Below are 15792 nucleotides of genomic sequence, written 5' to 3'. Positions count from 1 at the left end.
CCTTTTCTCTATTTTGACATTTTTTTTTTAATTCGTATTTGATATCTGTTTTAGGGCTCGACTAATTTAGATTTATGCAGCGAAGTTCTACTTTGGAAGTAAATGTTCTTTATCAAAAGATACTCTGTTTTCTTTGTTTTGACATGATAATTATATCTCAAAAAGTTTGTAGGAAGATGGATGACTAAAAAGTTGATAATTTTTGCCTCTTACTAGTAAAGGCTAGGTTCCATATGTCTGTATTAAGCAGTCATAGCAGAGCAAGTTGGGACTTAACAGAGTTGTCATTCCTCTGAATCATATTTTTATTTATTACAAATTACATGACAAATCAACCACACAAATGACACACTATTGCCTCAAATTAATTTAAGTAGGAAGAAGAACATTAAAAATAATTGCTGAGTTAAGAAGGTGCTAACTGCTAAATATTAATATCAAGTTTCTATTACCAGCTCTGCCATTTGAACAAATCAAAGACTGGTATCAACATCTGCCATTACTACTATTTAAAGGGCATTCATTTGTGTTCTCCAATCATCTCTTCAAGCAAATAAAAACAGTGAGATTTGGTTAAGAAAAAAAAAAGTATAATGACAACATTAAAATTTCTTTCGTTTGTCATTGTTCAACTCTTTTTCATCTGGGAAGTTGCTAATTCACAAGGAGTGGAAGTAGGGTTCTATAAGAAAACATGTCCAAATGTGGAGGCAATTGTGAAAGAAACAGCAGCTCACTACATTTCTCGTGCTCCTACCCTCGCCGCTCCTTTGTTGAGAATGCATTTTCATGATTGTTTTGTTAGGGTAAGTACTGTGATTTTGTGTCTTAGTTGTTTGATTATTCACGTCGAACACAGTACTAAAACATACGTAAGAGTTATATAAATTGTCAGTTTGAGAATTCTTTTTTTAAACAGTATTCATCAATCAGGTTACATTTACCTGTTGTAGCATGTAACTTCTCTTATTTTTTAAATTACAAATTCCACATTTTAAGCAGATTTAACTGCAAATATCATTTAGGTGGTCTGATACTGTAAAAGATATTCATGTAAGATTTGTTTTTATTCCTTATTTTCTCTTTTTGTTATAGGGATGTGATGGCTCAGTGCTACTTAATTCAACAAATGGAAATCAAGCAGAGAAAGATGCAATTCCAAACCAAAGCCTAAGAGGGTTCCAAGTGATTGATGCTGCTAAATCTGCCTTAGAGAAAGAGTGTCCTGGCACTGTCTCTTGCTCTGATATTTTAGCCTTAGCTGCCCGTGACGCTGTTTCACTGGTAACTAATTAATAGTACATTCATCGATCCATTAAATAGTAACATTTCACTTAAATTTATGGGTTAATTGTTTCAGATAAATGGACCAAGTTGGCAAGTACCCCTGGGAAGAAGAGATGGGAGAGTCTCAATTCTCTCAGAGGCCTTAAGGAACCTTCCAACTCCTTTTGATAACTTCACTACTCTCAAAACATCATTTGGTGCCCTGGGCCTAAATGTAAAAGACCTTGTTGTTCTTTCAGGTAAATTTATACTCCTTCCGGCAATTTTGCCTTATCCTGTATATTAAAAATAGTTGTTCATGTTTACTTGTTCAGTTTGGAAAATCAAGAGATAATTTACCATTTTTTTCCTACTTTACCCTTATTATTACTTATTGGCAGGGGCGAATTTATGTATATAATTTGGGTCATGTGAACACATGGTCACTCGACTAACCTCGATATATTATGTGTATAATTCTGAAAATATATCTAATATTAACTGAAGGAACACATGGTCAAACTAGGCTGAATGGAGCACTGGTTAGCGGCTATGTTAATATCCTCAAGGTCTCGGGATCAAACCCCAGCTCCTGCATGTTTTTGTTTTTTGCTTTTATTTTCTGAAGCAGCCTTTGAACCTTCCTTTTTATATTATTCTAAATCTTTTTTTTTCTATAATTCTATTTACCCAAAAGTAAAAAACGTGTTTCTTTATTATATTACATCAGATGTTTTTTTTTTTTTCCCTTTATTTCTAATTTACCAAGTCCCAAGACAAAAGAAATAAAAACCCCCATGGCACTAAGCCGCAACGATGAAAGACAACTTACTTCATAAAAAAATGTAATTAATTATCTTTTGCTCTTCCAAGTTGATGTCACTATGAAATTTTATATCTTATCTTAAAAGCAATGGTGAACCCATCCTCTTGAAATCCTTGATTTGCCTCTGCTTATTGGGTTCTATAATTCTATTTACCCAAAAGTAAAAAACGTGTTTCTTTATTATATTACATCAGATGTTTTTTTTTTCCCCTTTATTTCTAATTTACCAAGTCCCAAGACAAAAGAAATAAAAACCCCCATGACACTAAGCCGCAACGATGAAAGACAACTTACTTCATAAAAAAATGTAATTAATTATCTTTTGCTCTTCCAAGTTGATGTCACTATGAAATTTTATATCTTATCTTAAAAGCAATGGTGAACCCATCCTCTTGAAATCCTTGATTTGCCTCTGCTTATTGGGTTGAAAATTTCAAAAAATTGTTAGTGGATGCACAACTTTTAAAGTATGTTTGATTGATTTCAATCATTGGATGACTTAGTAATAATTAGGGATAATATAGTAAAATTATCATTTTGTTTATGGCTCCTGAAGGAGTGTGCCAAATTAAATACTGGACAAGTAGGGATTACTTTTTCTGTTTAAATGCACGTGTCTTATTTTCCCTTTCCTTTTCCTTCTTAGTCTTTTTTGAAAGGTTGGTGATCACTTTCTCTATATATTTGTTAACTCTTTAATTCCAACTTCTCACGTGACACGTGTAGAACTACTCCATTCATCCCTAAATGTAAATTGCAATTTTTTCCTTATAAGATGATGAATAATACATCTTAAAATATTTTGTCAAAATTCATGTAGTTTGACTTTCGAAAAGCAAACATGACAACTACTTTAGGACGGAAAGAGTACAAGATTCAAAGGGAGTTTTTGGATATTACACATGTCTTTTATTTAAGATTACAAAATTTTAAAATCTTCCTTAATTACTATTTAAACTTCGTGTCCTCCTAAACTAAGACATAAAATAAAACGAGAAAATAGTCTACATCGATATTAAAGTGAAACCACTACACGTCGAAGAGTTACATTAATTTAAGAAATCCAAAATCATCCTTAAAATTTGAGTTCTCTTACTTTTTTTCCTACATATTTAGGTGGACACACAATTGGGATGTCACATTGCTTTTCCTTCAGTAGCCGTTTGTACAATTTCACTGGCAAAGGTGACATCGACCCAAACATGGACCAAAACTACATAAACCGTTTGAAGATCAAATGTAAGCCCAATGATGTGACCACAATTGTTGAAATGGATCCCGGAAGTTTCAAGAGTTTTGACACTGATTATTACACTATGGTTGCCAAAAGAAGAGGGTTGTTTGCATCTGATGCAGCTCTTCTTACAAATAGTCATACGAAAAATTATGTGTTGTCCCAATTAAAACCACATGGATCAATTTTCTTCAAGGACTTTGGCGAATCAATAGTGAAAATGGGGAAAATTGGAATCCTTACTGGGAAAGCAGGCGAAATTCGAAAACATTGTGCCTTCATAAACTAAGAGAAACTTTGATAAGCTATTTTTCTTGAAAGATTTTAGTCATTTTTGAATTGTTATGTTGAAGGGGATCGGATCTCTGTGGGGAATAATTTGCTTTTCTTTTCTTATTTATTAGTTCGTGAACTGTGTGTCTTATATGGTGGCAAATCTTTATTGTATGTCATGTAAATTTGTAATTCAGTTCGTATCGAGCTAATACGAGTGTGATTTTGCTTAGACTAGCATACATGGACATGATCCGAATAATCTCTCTTTTAACTGTTTTTTGAAAATATACTACTAGGAGATAAGCTTTATCACAAATTTTATTCATGGAGCCAATTTTGCTTAGCTGAATTAAAGTAAGTGCTTAAAAGCACTTTTTAAATGTTCGAGCTAATTTATAAATAAATGATTACTTGTTTGTATAGGTGTGTGAAAGATGAAGTTAAGTTGTGTATTGTACATGATTGACGTATTTTAACTTGCTATAATATATTAATTACCATTTTTATCATGTTACTAATTAGTATTATTAATGCTCAGTTAAAACTTGCACTTCGACAGGTCGAGATTCATTCAATAGGTAGCAAGACTAAGAATTGGGTATTAATCACGTCTTACCCAAGTTTGTGAGCGTGATATACAGTTCTAAAGAGTTTCATTTGGTACAGTTATTTCGAGATTTTGATAAAAGCAAAGTGTGTGGTTTATTTATTAATTAGTCGCAAGTTTCTTTATTTGCTACACTTAGTGGTGGAGCCATTATTTCACTAAGAAGACTCAAAATATATAAAAAGAAAAAGTAGACATATGAAGAAGCTAAGGGAATTCATTAACCATTATATATATATAAGAAATATTTTCAACCTTGTATATATAGTGTAAATTTTCGATGATTAAGTTCGAATGAACCCCCTTACGACATCCTAGCTCAGCCCATGGCTGCACTAGATTACTTCAAAAAGAAAAACAATTGACTATTTAATTTGAACGAGCTTTGTTTCATTGATTTTGGGAATGGATCTTTACCCATTTTTTATAATACAACAATAGTTGAGATGGATAATAGAACAATAGTTTAGGTAGGAAACTCTCAAAAGGTAATACTTGAGGTGTGTTTTTTATCCTTAACTCTTTTCTTTTTTCTGGAAGAAATTAGACGCCTTCTTAATTGAATTGGACAGGATTGCAGTACCAATTAACTGCAATTTTCTAACAATCAGCTCTGTAAATTTCAGAAAACTATCCGTTAAGAAAGATCAACTACTTTGGCTGTAATTTTGAAATTGTCATTCATTGTATAGGACTTGAAGAGAAAAAGACATATATGTTGTAATTAATATTGAGTCTCACTTGTAGACCATAAGTTAATTTTTATTAAGTTAGTTGTGTTTTCGATTATATTTTATACTCTGGAAGATATCCTATACGCTCAAAAATAAAACCTTCCTGAAATGATAAGCCTGAAAACTTGATATTCGTTCATCTTAACAAGATCTAAGGAGAGAAAAGGCTGTTATATGCAAGAATTATTGGTATGCTATACTTTTGTATCACTAGACGGACTTGATCCCATACTGTCCGCGTTACTAATTATTACTCGTGATTTGTCGTTCCATTCGGAATCGATCAACAGCTCAGGAGGTGGTAGTGGTGGTACCGTTGCCAAAGATGCATTAGGTAATGATGTCGTTGCAACTGAATGGCTCAAAACTCATGCACCTGGCAGGCTGGCACCCGAACCCTTACAGAAGGCTAAAGGTACTCGTACCTTCTTTTTTAGTATCATAATTTCTTTGTAAATTGAGTGTTGCTTGATGAACTTGTCTCATTGCTTTTGGCTTGAACAATGTATAAATGTGTAAAAAGGAATTTAAAAATGAATACATATATTAAGATCCCATTCACTGTAAACTCATTGATTCTGGATTTGGAATTTGCCTCTGAACAACTTGGCTAGAGGCAATATCAACCCTTAGTCAAGGGTTCGGACATTAATATTAGCACAACATCCTTAATTTGAATGTGGCCCGTGCTATCCTTACTCCCGCCCTCCCCCAACCCCTAGATGCGGAGTTAGGATTTGAAAGCTTATATGTTCGGGATTCTAGTACTTTGAAATTTTTAGGTTCTAAATTAATAATTTGTACATATTTGCTGGCAAGTTTAAGGGGTTGTCAACATATTCAGCCTTTTTTTTTTCTTTTTCTTTTTCTTTTTTTTTCCTTTTTCTACTTTCTCCGTCAAAATGAAAAACAGTTATAATTAGTAGTAACATTTTGTTTTTCTGGTTGGCACAGTCCTTGGCATTGGCTCATGCAGACATTGATGATGGGAAGGTGGTGTTTGTCCCATGGGTTGAAACAGACTTCAGAACTGGTGATGCTCCATGGTGGGCTTAGAAATACCACCTAGCTTTATTATTATGGTATGTACATCTTGTATCTTTGTTACATGGAGCTTATTCCCTCTTTTATCAAGAAACAAAAATGTAACTATTGAAACGTAATCCTTGCAGTCCCAAAATAACATTCTTCGTTTGGGGTACAGCTATTTTTCTTATTTATCACTTTATTTACTTCATTTTCATTAAGGTCTTGAAAAGATGTTTTTGAATGTGATCCTGGAAACGAAAGTCAACCACTTGCTTATCAGTGTTTATGTTCAAAATCATATTTTCATTTATTAGGTGTTTACAAGTGTAGATAAGTAGATTATAGACAGTTGACGAATTTCATGATCAATCTCTACTATGTTTCTTTCATAAAATATGTGTTGTGGTTCTCAAAGGTTTCCCTTGTTAGTTTAATGTGTTATAACTTATTTACTCCTTGATGGTTATTTAGGGATGGCAATGGGGCGGTGCAGTTACAAGTTAGGTTTAGTCTTAACATGCAAGAACTCACAACCTAGCAATTTTTTATGTTTTCAACCCGCCCTGCATAAACCCGCCTCAACTTCCCCGCTTAAGTTTTCTTTTCTTTTTGCTCTTTTCCTTTTTTTTTTTTTTTTTTTTTTTTGGTCATTTCTAAAACATATTTTTTTTTTGAGTTTGTTTCCAAGAACCTTGTTTCCAAGAACCAAGTCTTATTTGAAAACAAAGTTCCTTATCACATACTCGACACAACTCTTAAGATGCTAAGATAATTTGAAACAAATTATTTATCTTTTCACTGAACTAGTACTTTTTAGATGAAAGATTATCGTTTCTCTTATTGTGCAAATTATAATCCTGACCTTCAAATTGCAACTTTCACTCTAACCAATGGGTGAAGGACCAGAGACCCTACAATTAATTCCTTTTAAATTGAATCCACAAACCATCTATTTATAGACTTGATCATATGCACAAAGTGTAGTACTGGGACATGAATGTAAACAAAGGCAACCACCCAGACACAATTGAATGGTAAATGCTAAAATATTTTTTAAATAAAAAACTCAAGACACCTGTAAACCGGAAAAGGATCAAAGAAAGATATAACACCGGATCGGACGGTAAAAACACCATATAATATGAACGGGGGGCGGGGGGGGGGGTATGATTTAGTGTAAATAACGGGTGTAGATAAATTTTTACCACGACAAGTCCAAGTATTACACTAGCTCTTTTGTTATGTTTATATGAATTGTTTATTTGATTCATTAAAACTGAAAGTGTCAAGCTACTTTCATTGCACAAGCCGAAATATTATAAAAGAAAATGAAGAACGTAAAGGAAAATATGCAACTAAGCAATACACAAAAACATAATAAGTAAGAAGATTTTACAAAACCAAATATAAGAAAAGATACAGGAAGGTAAAAGGAGTAGCTCGATTTGGACAAACTTCAATCTTTTTGATGGTTTCTCTTGCTCACCTTTATTGCTGCTAGTTAATTTTCAATCTGGTAGCAGCAAATACATAAATATTGTTGCCCATGTTTTCCAGGCACCTCATATAGGCATGTCTCCAAGACTTTTTCCACATTAGAGTAGCCCAAAATACCCAGAAACCTGTATTGAATCCGATTCCCATGCTAATGTAGAACGAAGATTCCTCGAGCCAGTTGTTGTTTTCTCCGTGTTGAACGGCCTGCACCTCCTGCTCATTATTACAGTACGTTATGTCCTCAAGTAAATGATCGGGGCACACTCGTGAGACTGGGAACCCACACAAGTTTGGATTCTCAACATAAGAATTCTTCACATAAGAATTCTTCTTGAAGGTATCGAATTGACGTCCAGATGGAATTTTACCTGTCAAATTGTTGAAAGAAAAATCTGCAATCTGAAGACTGTACATTTCTGCGATACTGGGAGGAATGGTACATGACAGCTTATTCCTGGAAAGATCGAGAGATTCCAACATTAGCAAGTTGCCAATGTCACGTGGAATTGCTCCTGTGAAATTATTTCTAGATAAATTCAGAGACCTCAGTGCAGTAAGGCTGGTGATTTCCATGGGAATTTCCCCTGATAAATGGTTCTCCGCTAGATCAATTGCCACAGACTTCCAGGAATCTGCATAGGGACCATATACCTCGGACATGGTGTGGAGATTTTCAAAACACCTTGGAATAGCTCCTGATAGAGCGTTGGAACTAAGGTCCAACATATACAGGTATTTAAGCTGGCAAATCTGCGAGGGAATATTTCCGCCAAACTTGTTTCTGCTTAATACAAGAATCTCTAGAGTATTTAAACTCTCCCCTAACCAAGGTGATATATTTCCAGATAAACTATTTTCAAAAACATCAAGAATTTTTAGTCCAGCAATCTTCTTCAATGATGAAGGCAGATTTTTGGAGAAAATGTTGTCCCGCAATTGCAGATTGAAGAGTTTAGCAAGATCTCCGATTGAATGAGGTATCTCCCCGGATAGGTTATTGTGGGCTAAATTCAATAATTCCAGATTATTCCCATAGCTCCAACAGTCTGAAAGTTGTCCTGATAGTGAATTTGAAGATAGGTCTAGAAGACCAAGAGAATTATTCATGACAAGTGATTCACATACAGGAGCAATAGTACCATTAAAGAGATTCTTTGCCAAAATCAAGGTCATCATCTTGGGTGAAAAATGAGGCAAAGGACCATGAAAATTATTTTCACTCAGGTCCAATTTTGTAAGATTAACTCTTTCTGTCAATTCAGGCACTTCCCCTGTGAAATTGTTTTGCGAAAGGTCTATGTGATATGTCTTCGCAGAAAGATTCCAGAACCAATCAGGCACTTCACCTAAGATGTTAGCACGAGAGATATCAATAAATGACAACTCCTTTTGTGTCTGAATCCACTGGGGAAACTGTGTACCTAGTCCGCAAGACTGCAGGCTTATAAAGTCAAGTTGAAAGTGAGGCATCCAATTTTCACTTAGATTGAGGATAAATGAGTTGGATGACAAATCTAACACTCTCAAGTCAGTGAAATTCAAGAAATGTTCTGTAATCGAGTCATTGAAAGAGTTCCCAGAAACATCGAGGACAACTAATTGCTTAAGTTGTGTGATGCTTCTCGCTAAAGGACCCTCCATTAGATTATCAGAAAAATCCAAGTATTTCAGCTTTGATGGCAGGGTTGGTGGTAAATTGCCCGTAAAGGAGTTTCTTGAGAGATTAAGAAAGGTAACTGAACTCATATTCCCTAAAGAATGTGGAAGGTTGCGTACGAGAGAGTTCCCAGAAAGATCAAGAGTTCTAAGTGAACGCATGTTGCCAAAGGCATTTGGAAGTAAACCACCCAGCTCACTTCTTGTGAGATTAAGATGAACAAGACTGTGGCTTGTATTGAACAACCAGCTAGGAATCGGAGCAAAAAAATGGTTTAATGAAAGGTCAAGAATTTGTAAGGATGTGAAATTCACAAAAGCGGGAAGCGATTTAGAAAGTGTAGCAAGCTGACAAGCAGACAAACGTAATTCTGAGAGAGAAGTTAGCAAATTGATGTCATGTAGCCAGTTTTTCGCGCTGCTCATGTCAACATCACTTAAGTCAAGAATCTTCATAGAGAAGAGGTGCTGAAGCCATTGAAGGTTATTGACCCGGAGTGAAGAATCACCACTGAGATCAAGAAACTGCAAGCGTGACAGATTCCCAAGATGTTCAGGAATTGTTCCTCCAAACTTGGAACTTGACAAATTGAGATACTCTAGGTTCTTGAAAGTGGAAATAAACTCAGGAATCTGTGCCCCGCGGAAATCATTTTGGCTCAGGTCTAAGTGTCTTAAATAGGGTAAGTCAGGCAAAGAAATCCCGGACTCACCTTGCAACAATTGCTTGCGCAGATCAAGAGTGATGACGTGCCCGGTGGTGTTGTCGCATTCAACACCTTTCCAGCTGCAGCAGTTCTCCTCGAGCATCCAAGACAACATGCTCTGTGATGGATTCTTGAAACCATGATTGAACTTTATAAGAGCATTTTTTTCACTCTCAATGCAATGAACTCCTGAATACATAGCACTAGTTTGCACACAGGAAAATCCATCCAAAATAACACCAAGAAGGAGAAAAAAATATAAAGTCACACCTTCCATGAGCGGTAATGGAATTCTGATAAAAAAAATCAAGATTATCAAAGCGAAATTTATTAAGGCGGAATTGTCTGGGAGGCCCTGTACTTAACACTTTTTGATATCCCGGTGTTCGTACTTACAGGTTTGCCAACTAAACTCTTCTACCCTTTAAAACTGAGCATTATAAAGGAAACTGAGCATTAATCAATCTATTAAAAAGTAGAGCAAAAAGCTAAATATAGAGGAAACTCAGAAATTTATGAAGCTTACACAACAATGAAATGTAGCAGAAAGCAGAGAATGAAAAAAAAAAAAAAAAGAAACTCCACCTGAAAATTATTGATTTGTTTCTCTCTATTTTTGGGTTTGTGTATAAAGAAAACACGAGGAAGACAAAGGGAGATGAAAATTATTTTTCTCAAATATTGATTGAAGTTGTGAAGGTGGTGAAAATGGGAAGGGGGGGAGAAAGGGAAAAAGAAATGGGGGATGGGATGGGGAAGGGGAAGACGAAGGTGGGCTAGGGGGAAAGAAACGGGGGTGGGGTGGGCGGAAGAACAAAGAGTTTCAGATTTTTATTTTTATTTTTTATAAAAAACAATTCTCATTTTAATCACTGTTATTCTAAATTTTCATGTTTACTCTCTTTATATGCGTGAAAATTTTTGATGGGTAGAGAGATTCACTTAAAAAATATGTAAGTACAAACATCAAAATATTAAAAAATATTAAGTATAGGAATCTTCCGGACTATTCCGCCATTTATTAAAGTAGTTTCAAATGGATAGTTAAATAGAGGGTTCAATGCTCAGTTTACTAGGTCTACTACTTGAAAATTCAAAGCAGAAATTGGCTTACGGACTTGTTCAAAGCTCAGTTTATTAGGTTTACCACGTGCTGCTTCAGCTTCCAAGAAATGATTAAAGAAAAATAATAGGCTAAATACATAAACAGTCTCTTAAACTTGACTTATTTTTTTATTTTAACACCTCAATTAAGACTATTTCGTATTGAACACTTGACCTAAACCCAAACTGTGTCTATTAGACACAATTAATGAGGCAGCATAGTGAATGCCGCACACTTTCTCTAAAACTCATCCTAAGAGTGAAAAGTCAAAAGAATATTTTAATTTTTTTTCTTTCTCCTTCTGCCTCTCTCTCCTAGCCACCTAACTCCAACCATTTTCACCACTAGTACCGAGCTCATTTGAACCATTTTTCTCTGCCTTCCATAGTTTCTTCCTCATCTAAGAAACATCAATATAGTACCCTAAGGGGTCGTTTGGTTGATAGTCAAAATTATCCCAAAATTATAATCCTGAAATTAATTTGTCCCATCTATTGAGATTATTTTATACCATCTAAAAAATGATATAAAATAATCTCAGCATAAGTGGGATAAGAAAGTATAATTTAGGATATCCAATGACTATTTTTATCATGTTTGGTAGAAGGTATAAATTTATCAGGATAAATTTATACCTTCTACCAAACATGATAAAAAATGTCTTCAGGATATTTCAATTTATACCTTCTACCAAACGACCCCTAAGTAGTCGTTTGGTGTGTATAATTTGGGATATCCCAACTAATTTTTATTTTGTTTGATAGGAGGTATAAATTTATTCGATAAATTTATACCTCTATAAACACCTGTGACAAATAAAAAATCTTATCAAGGGTGGGATATCTTATCACTTATCCTAAAATTATTTTATCCCATCTTCCAAATAAGATAAAATAATCTCAATAAATGGGATAAATTAATTCCGAAATCATTTTGACTAACTACCATACGACCACTAAAAATTTCAAACACCGCCTCCATCATTTCCCTTCCTAATGCTTCCAACAAGAGTTACAGTACAGAAGCATAAGGAAAGGAAATTGAGCTCCCTTTCCAATTCTTCTTTATCATTGTTTATCCCTATAAAATTCTCATTTTTTTGGGCCAAAAAAATTAAAAGATGCAGTTTTTAAGTAGTTTCACAAATTACAGCTACTAGTTACTCCTCCATATTCAGAAAAAATAAAAAAAATTGGTAACTACTAGACAAGAGCACAAACATCAACAAATTAGCACAGTTACTTGGTAGACGTGTATTTACCATTCGATTTACAATCTAAAGTGACATTCGTAAAGCATGAAGCTTTTACACGTGCAAACACAAAGTGAAAATAAAAATAAAATATTAGAAAAACATAGCAAGGTCTCAGATAGACTCCATAACTATGGAAGGAATAAATAGGTAAAAAAGCAAAAGCGGCAAAACATATAAGATATCATCAGGAAACCCAAATTCTTCATCCAAAGTGTATTCAACCAAAATTTTCTTTCCCAATTTATAGGTATGGATGTTTCAACTTGCAATTAGTACCGAGTTCCTAACTTTTCCATCTATGATATTTGTAGCTTAATGAAATCAGAAGTCTGCACAATTTTGGAGAAATTCCCAGTTGAAGATTGTACTATTTCTTGTGACTTAGCCATTATAACTTTGAACAAGAAGACAACAAATTCTGCTATCACTATTGTCGCTTAACCACGCCTCAAAATAAGGGAAGACAACGCTGTTTCATGGTGATTTGGGACAGCAGGTTCGTTTGCATCAAAAAGATGGGCAACGTTTGACAGCCGATGGGAACGAGAGAATAAAATTAACCTGGGTTAAAGCTTTTAGTTAACTAAATAAATCTTGTCCCTTAAAATATATAGAGGACACGTGTAAATAATTAAAGACCCCGCTGGAGGAAATGGGGGCATTGGGTATTGGGGGAGAGCTACTGTCCATTTGGTCCATTACACTATTAATCTGATTATACGTGTACACTTTCAAATCTAAGGGTCAATCTTTTGTTTCACCTAAAACAACACTCTAAACCATGGGCAAAGCACATTGGTTCCCTCTTTTATGCTTTCCTCGGTGACTAACATTTTTTTTCTTCTATGTCGTCAGTCACACATTTATTAAAAAAAAATAAAAAAATAAAGTGGGTCCAACTCTTCTATAATAGAAGAAGAAAAATTTAAAAAAAAAAATAAAAAATTTAAGGTGAAGCCCAATCTTCTATAATGGTAGAAATGAAAAAAAACTAAATTTAAGGTGGAACTCACTCTTCTATAATAGTAGAGATTAAAAAAATTAAGGTAGGATCCGCGTAAAGAATTAGGATACAATTGTAAAAAAAAAAAAAAAGGTGGGGTCCACGTGAAAAGTAGGAGACAATTGCTAGGGAAAAAAATTAAGATGGGTCCACATAAAGAAGAAGGAGACAATTGCAACAAAAAAAAAAGATTTAAATAATGATAATAAGTTCAAAAAATGGTAAAGGTATGCTTAGAGAAAATGTAAAGAAGAGAAGTTCGAAAAAAAAAAATAACGATTTAAATTGAACACAAAAACTACCAAAGAAGTCATAAAACCAAAAGATTTAAAACTTATACCTTTGGTATAAGTTTAGACACATACGTCTCACATCAATATTGAGGAATAACATCAAGAAGACGAAATATAAACGGTATCAGAAATTTTTTTTTAAAAAAAAAAAAATTTAAGGTGGGGCCCAATCTCCTATAATAGTAGAAATGAAAAAAAAATCAAATTTAAGGTGGTGCCCACTCTTCTATAATAGTAGAGATTAAAAAAAATAAGGTGGAGTCCGCGTAAAGAATTAGGAGACAATTGCCAAAAAAAAAAAATTAAGGTGAGGTCCACGTAAAGAAGTAGGAGACAATTGCTATGCAAAAAATTAAGATGGGGTCCACGTCAAGGAGAAGGAGACAATTGCAACAAAAAAAAGAATATTTAAATAATGATAATAAGTTCAGAAAATGATAAAGGTACACTTAGAGAAAATGTAAAGAAGAGAAGTTCGGGAAAAAAGAAATAACGATTTAAATTGAACATAAAACTGCTAAAGAAGTCATAAAACCAAAAGATTTAAAAAGTTTAGACACATACGTCTCACACCAATAATGAGGAATAACATCAAGAAGACGAAATATAAACGGTCTTTATTTTTATTTATTTACTATATTAGAAGCATGAATTCGGGGTTTCGTCGTCCGCCTCCAACTCATATTAAAAAAAAAAAGTGGACCCCACCACCTCCAAACTCATGTAAAAATAAAAAAAATAAAAACGTGCACCCCATATTAAAAAAATCGCCAAACACGTAGTCGTCGTCTTTCAACTTGAGCACTAAAGTGGCCCTTATGTACCATTTAGACATTTCGAGGTGGGTCATTTTATTCCACTTAGACACTTTTTTTGCAGATTATCGGAGCAAAACCAACACCGATCGTCTCTACGTGGATTAAGTGGCCAATTAAATTGTGCCAACTCATTTAATTGTGCCAACTCAATTAAATTGTGCCAACTCATTTTAATTGTAAATTCACTAATTTGTAAATTCGTGGAGTTTTGACCATTAAAAATTAGGGCTTTTGGGGTACAGTTGGATATGCAATGAGGTGGCGCCCCTTTGGTGTTGGTTTTTTTCGATAACGGTGCAAAAAGTGTCTAAATGGAATAGGAATGACCCGCCTGAAGTCTCCAAATGGAACAAGGGTCACTTTAGGTGCTCAAGTGAAAGAAGTGGATGATCACAGGTGTCTGTCAATGGGTTTGGCCTAAAAAAATCAAACAATATTCATGTAATTTCCAAAGTATCCCCATTAAGTCAATAATGGTGGATTCATTGTCACATACGTATCAACCCATTAGTGAGAGCAAATGAAATTATTATACAACAAAAAACGTGGACCCCATATTATTACTTTTCTTCAAAAGGTTAAGTAGCTAAACCATACAATTTCCTTTCTTTTCTTATATTAGCCTGAAATCTAATCTAGATATGTAACTGTTGTATTTGCTATTCCGCCATGTCATTTATTTGTTATGTTTACTAAAATGAATATACTTAAAATATTTATATTTTAAAATAAGATAGAATTTAATTACTTTTATAGAATTTAATTACTTTTTCATTTTTATTCTTACTCTAATAAATGTGAAAAGAGATTAATGTCATAACAAAAAAAAAATATTAAATGGAGATTAAATAATATAAGGTAAACTAATCAAATTATAATTCTAGTTGACGTTTTCTTAAAAAATGTGCAAAAGACAACATGACAAGTAAAATGAGCTAAATCAAGAATATTCACCAAAAAATAAAAAATAGTAGTTCTTCGTTTAAATAGAAAAATCAAATTTCTACTTTGTTTCGTTTTAAACATGTAAAATTAATTTAATAATTAGAATATCCAAATTAAAATTTGATAAAAAAAAATAATAAGCATTGTTTAGGTCCAATCTACATACATTAATAATAAAATATTATACACCTTTAAATTAATCGAATTAAAATTCAAAGTATCAATTGATGCTTAAATATTACTATTGTTTTGTCTCAAAGAGAGGAAAATAGTTTCCTTTTAAACAAGTCTTCTCTTTTAAAATTTATTAATAAATTTTTGCAAACATTGTATTCGTAGCAAACACTAATATAATAAAGTTTTGGATACAGAACACAAATTATAATGTTATATTAATCGTATTTTGAACATAGTGTGTGTGTATATATATATATATATATATATATATATATATATATATATAAACGTGCAAACTTATATATGTTTATTAGCATATAAAATATATATATTATCACTACCCAAGCACAACTACATACATATA

The 15792-nt window shown here is 33.4% G+C and overlaps 2 protein-coding genes across 2 annotated transcripts; one reads left to right on the top strand and one right to left on the bottom strand.

Moving 5' to 3' along the window:
- Positions 1–589: 589 nt before the first annotated feature.
- On the top strand, positions 590–3818 carry LOC132029293 (peroxidase 27-like). The gene is made up of 4 exons (XM_059418606.1): positions 590–806; positions 1096–1284; positions 1361–1526; positions 3209–3818. The coding sequence occupies exons 1-4, from the start codon at positions 594–596 to the stop codon at positions 3613–3615; spliced, it is 975 nt and encodes a 324-aa protein (XP_059274589.1). The 5' UTR covers positions 590–593; the 3' UTR covers positions 3616–3818.
- Positions 3819–7335: 3517 nt separating this feature from the next.
- Positions 7336–10224, bottom strand: LOC132031121 (receptor-like protein EIX2). Its single transcript, XM_059420989.1, has one exon. The coding sequence runs from the start codon at positions 10107–10109 to the stop codon at positions 7470–7472; it is 2640 nt and encodes an 879-aa protein (XP_059276972.1). The 5' UTR covers positions 10110–10224; the 3' UTR covers positions 7336–7469.
- Positions 10225–15792: the final 5568 nt, after the last annotated feature.

Source organism: Lycium ferocissimum, chromosome 9 (assembly GCF_029784015.1).
Source record: "Lycium ferocissimum isolate CSIRO_LF1 chromosome 9, AGI_CSIRO_Lferr_CH_V1, whole genome shotgun sequence".
NCBI classification, from domain to species: Eukaryota; Viridiplantae; Streptophyta; class Magnoliopsida; order Solanales; family Solanaceae; genus Lycium; species Lycium ferocissimum.
This window is presented reverse-complemented; position numbering and strand designations above follow the sequence as displayed.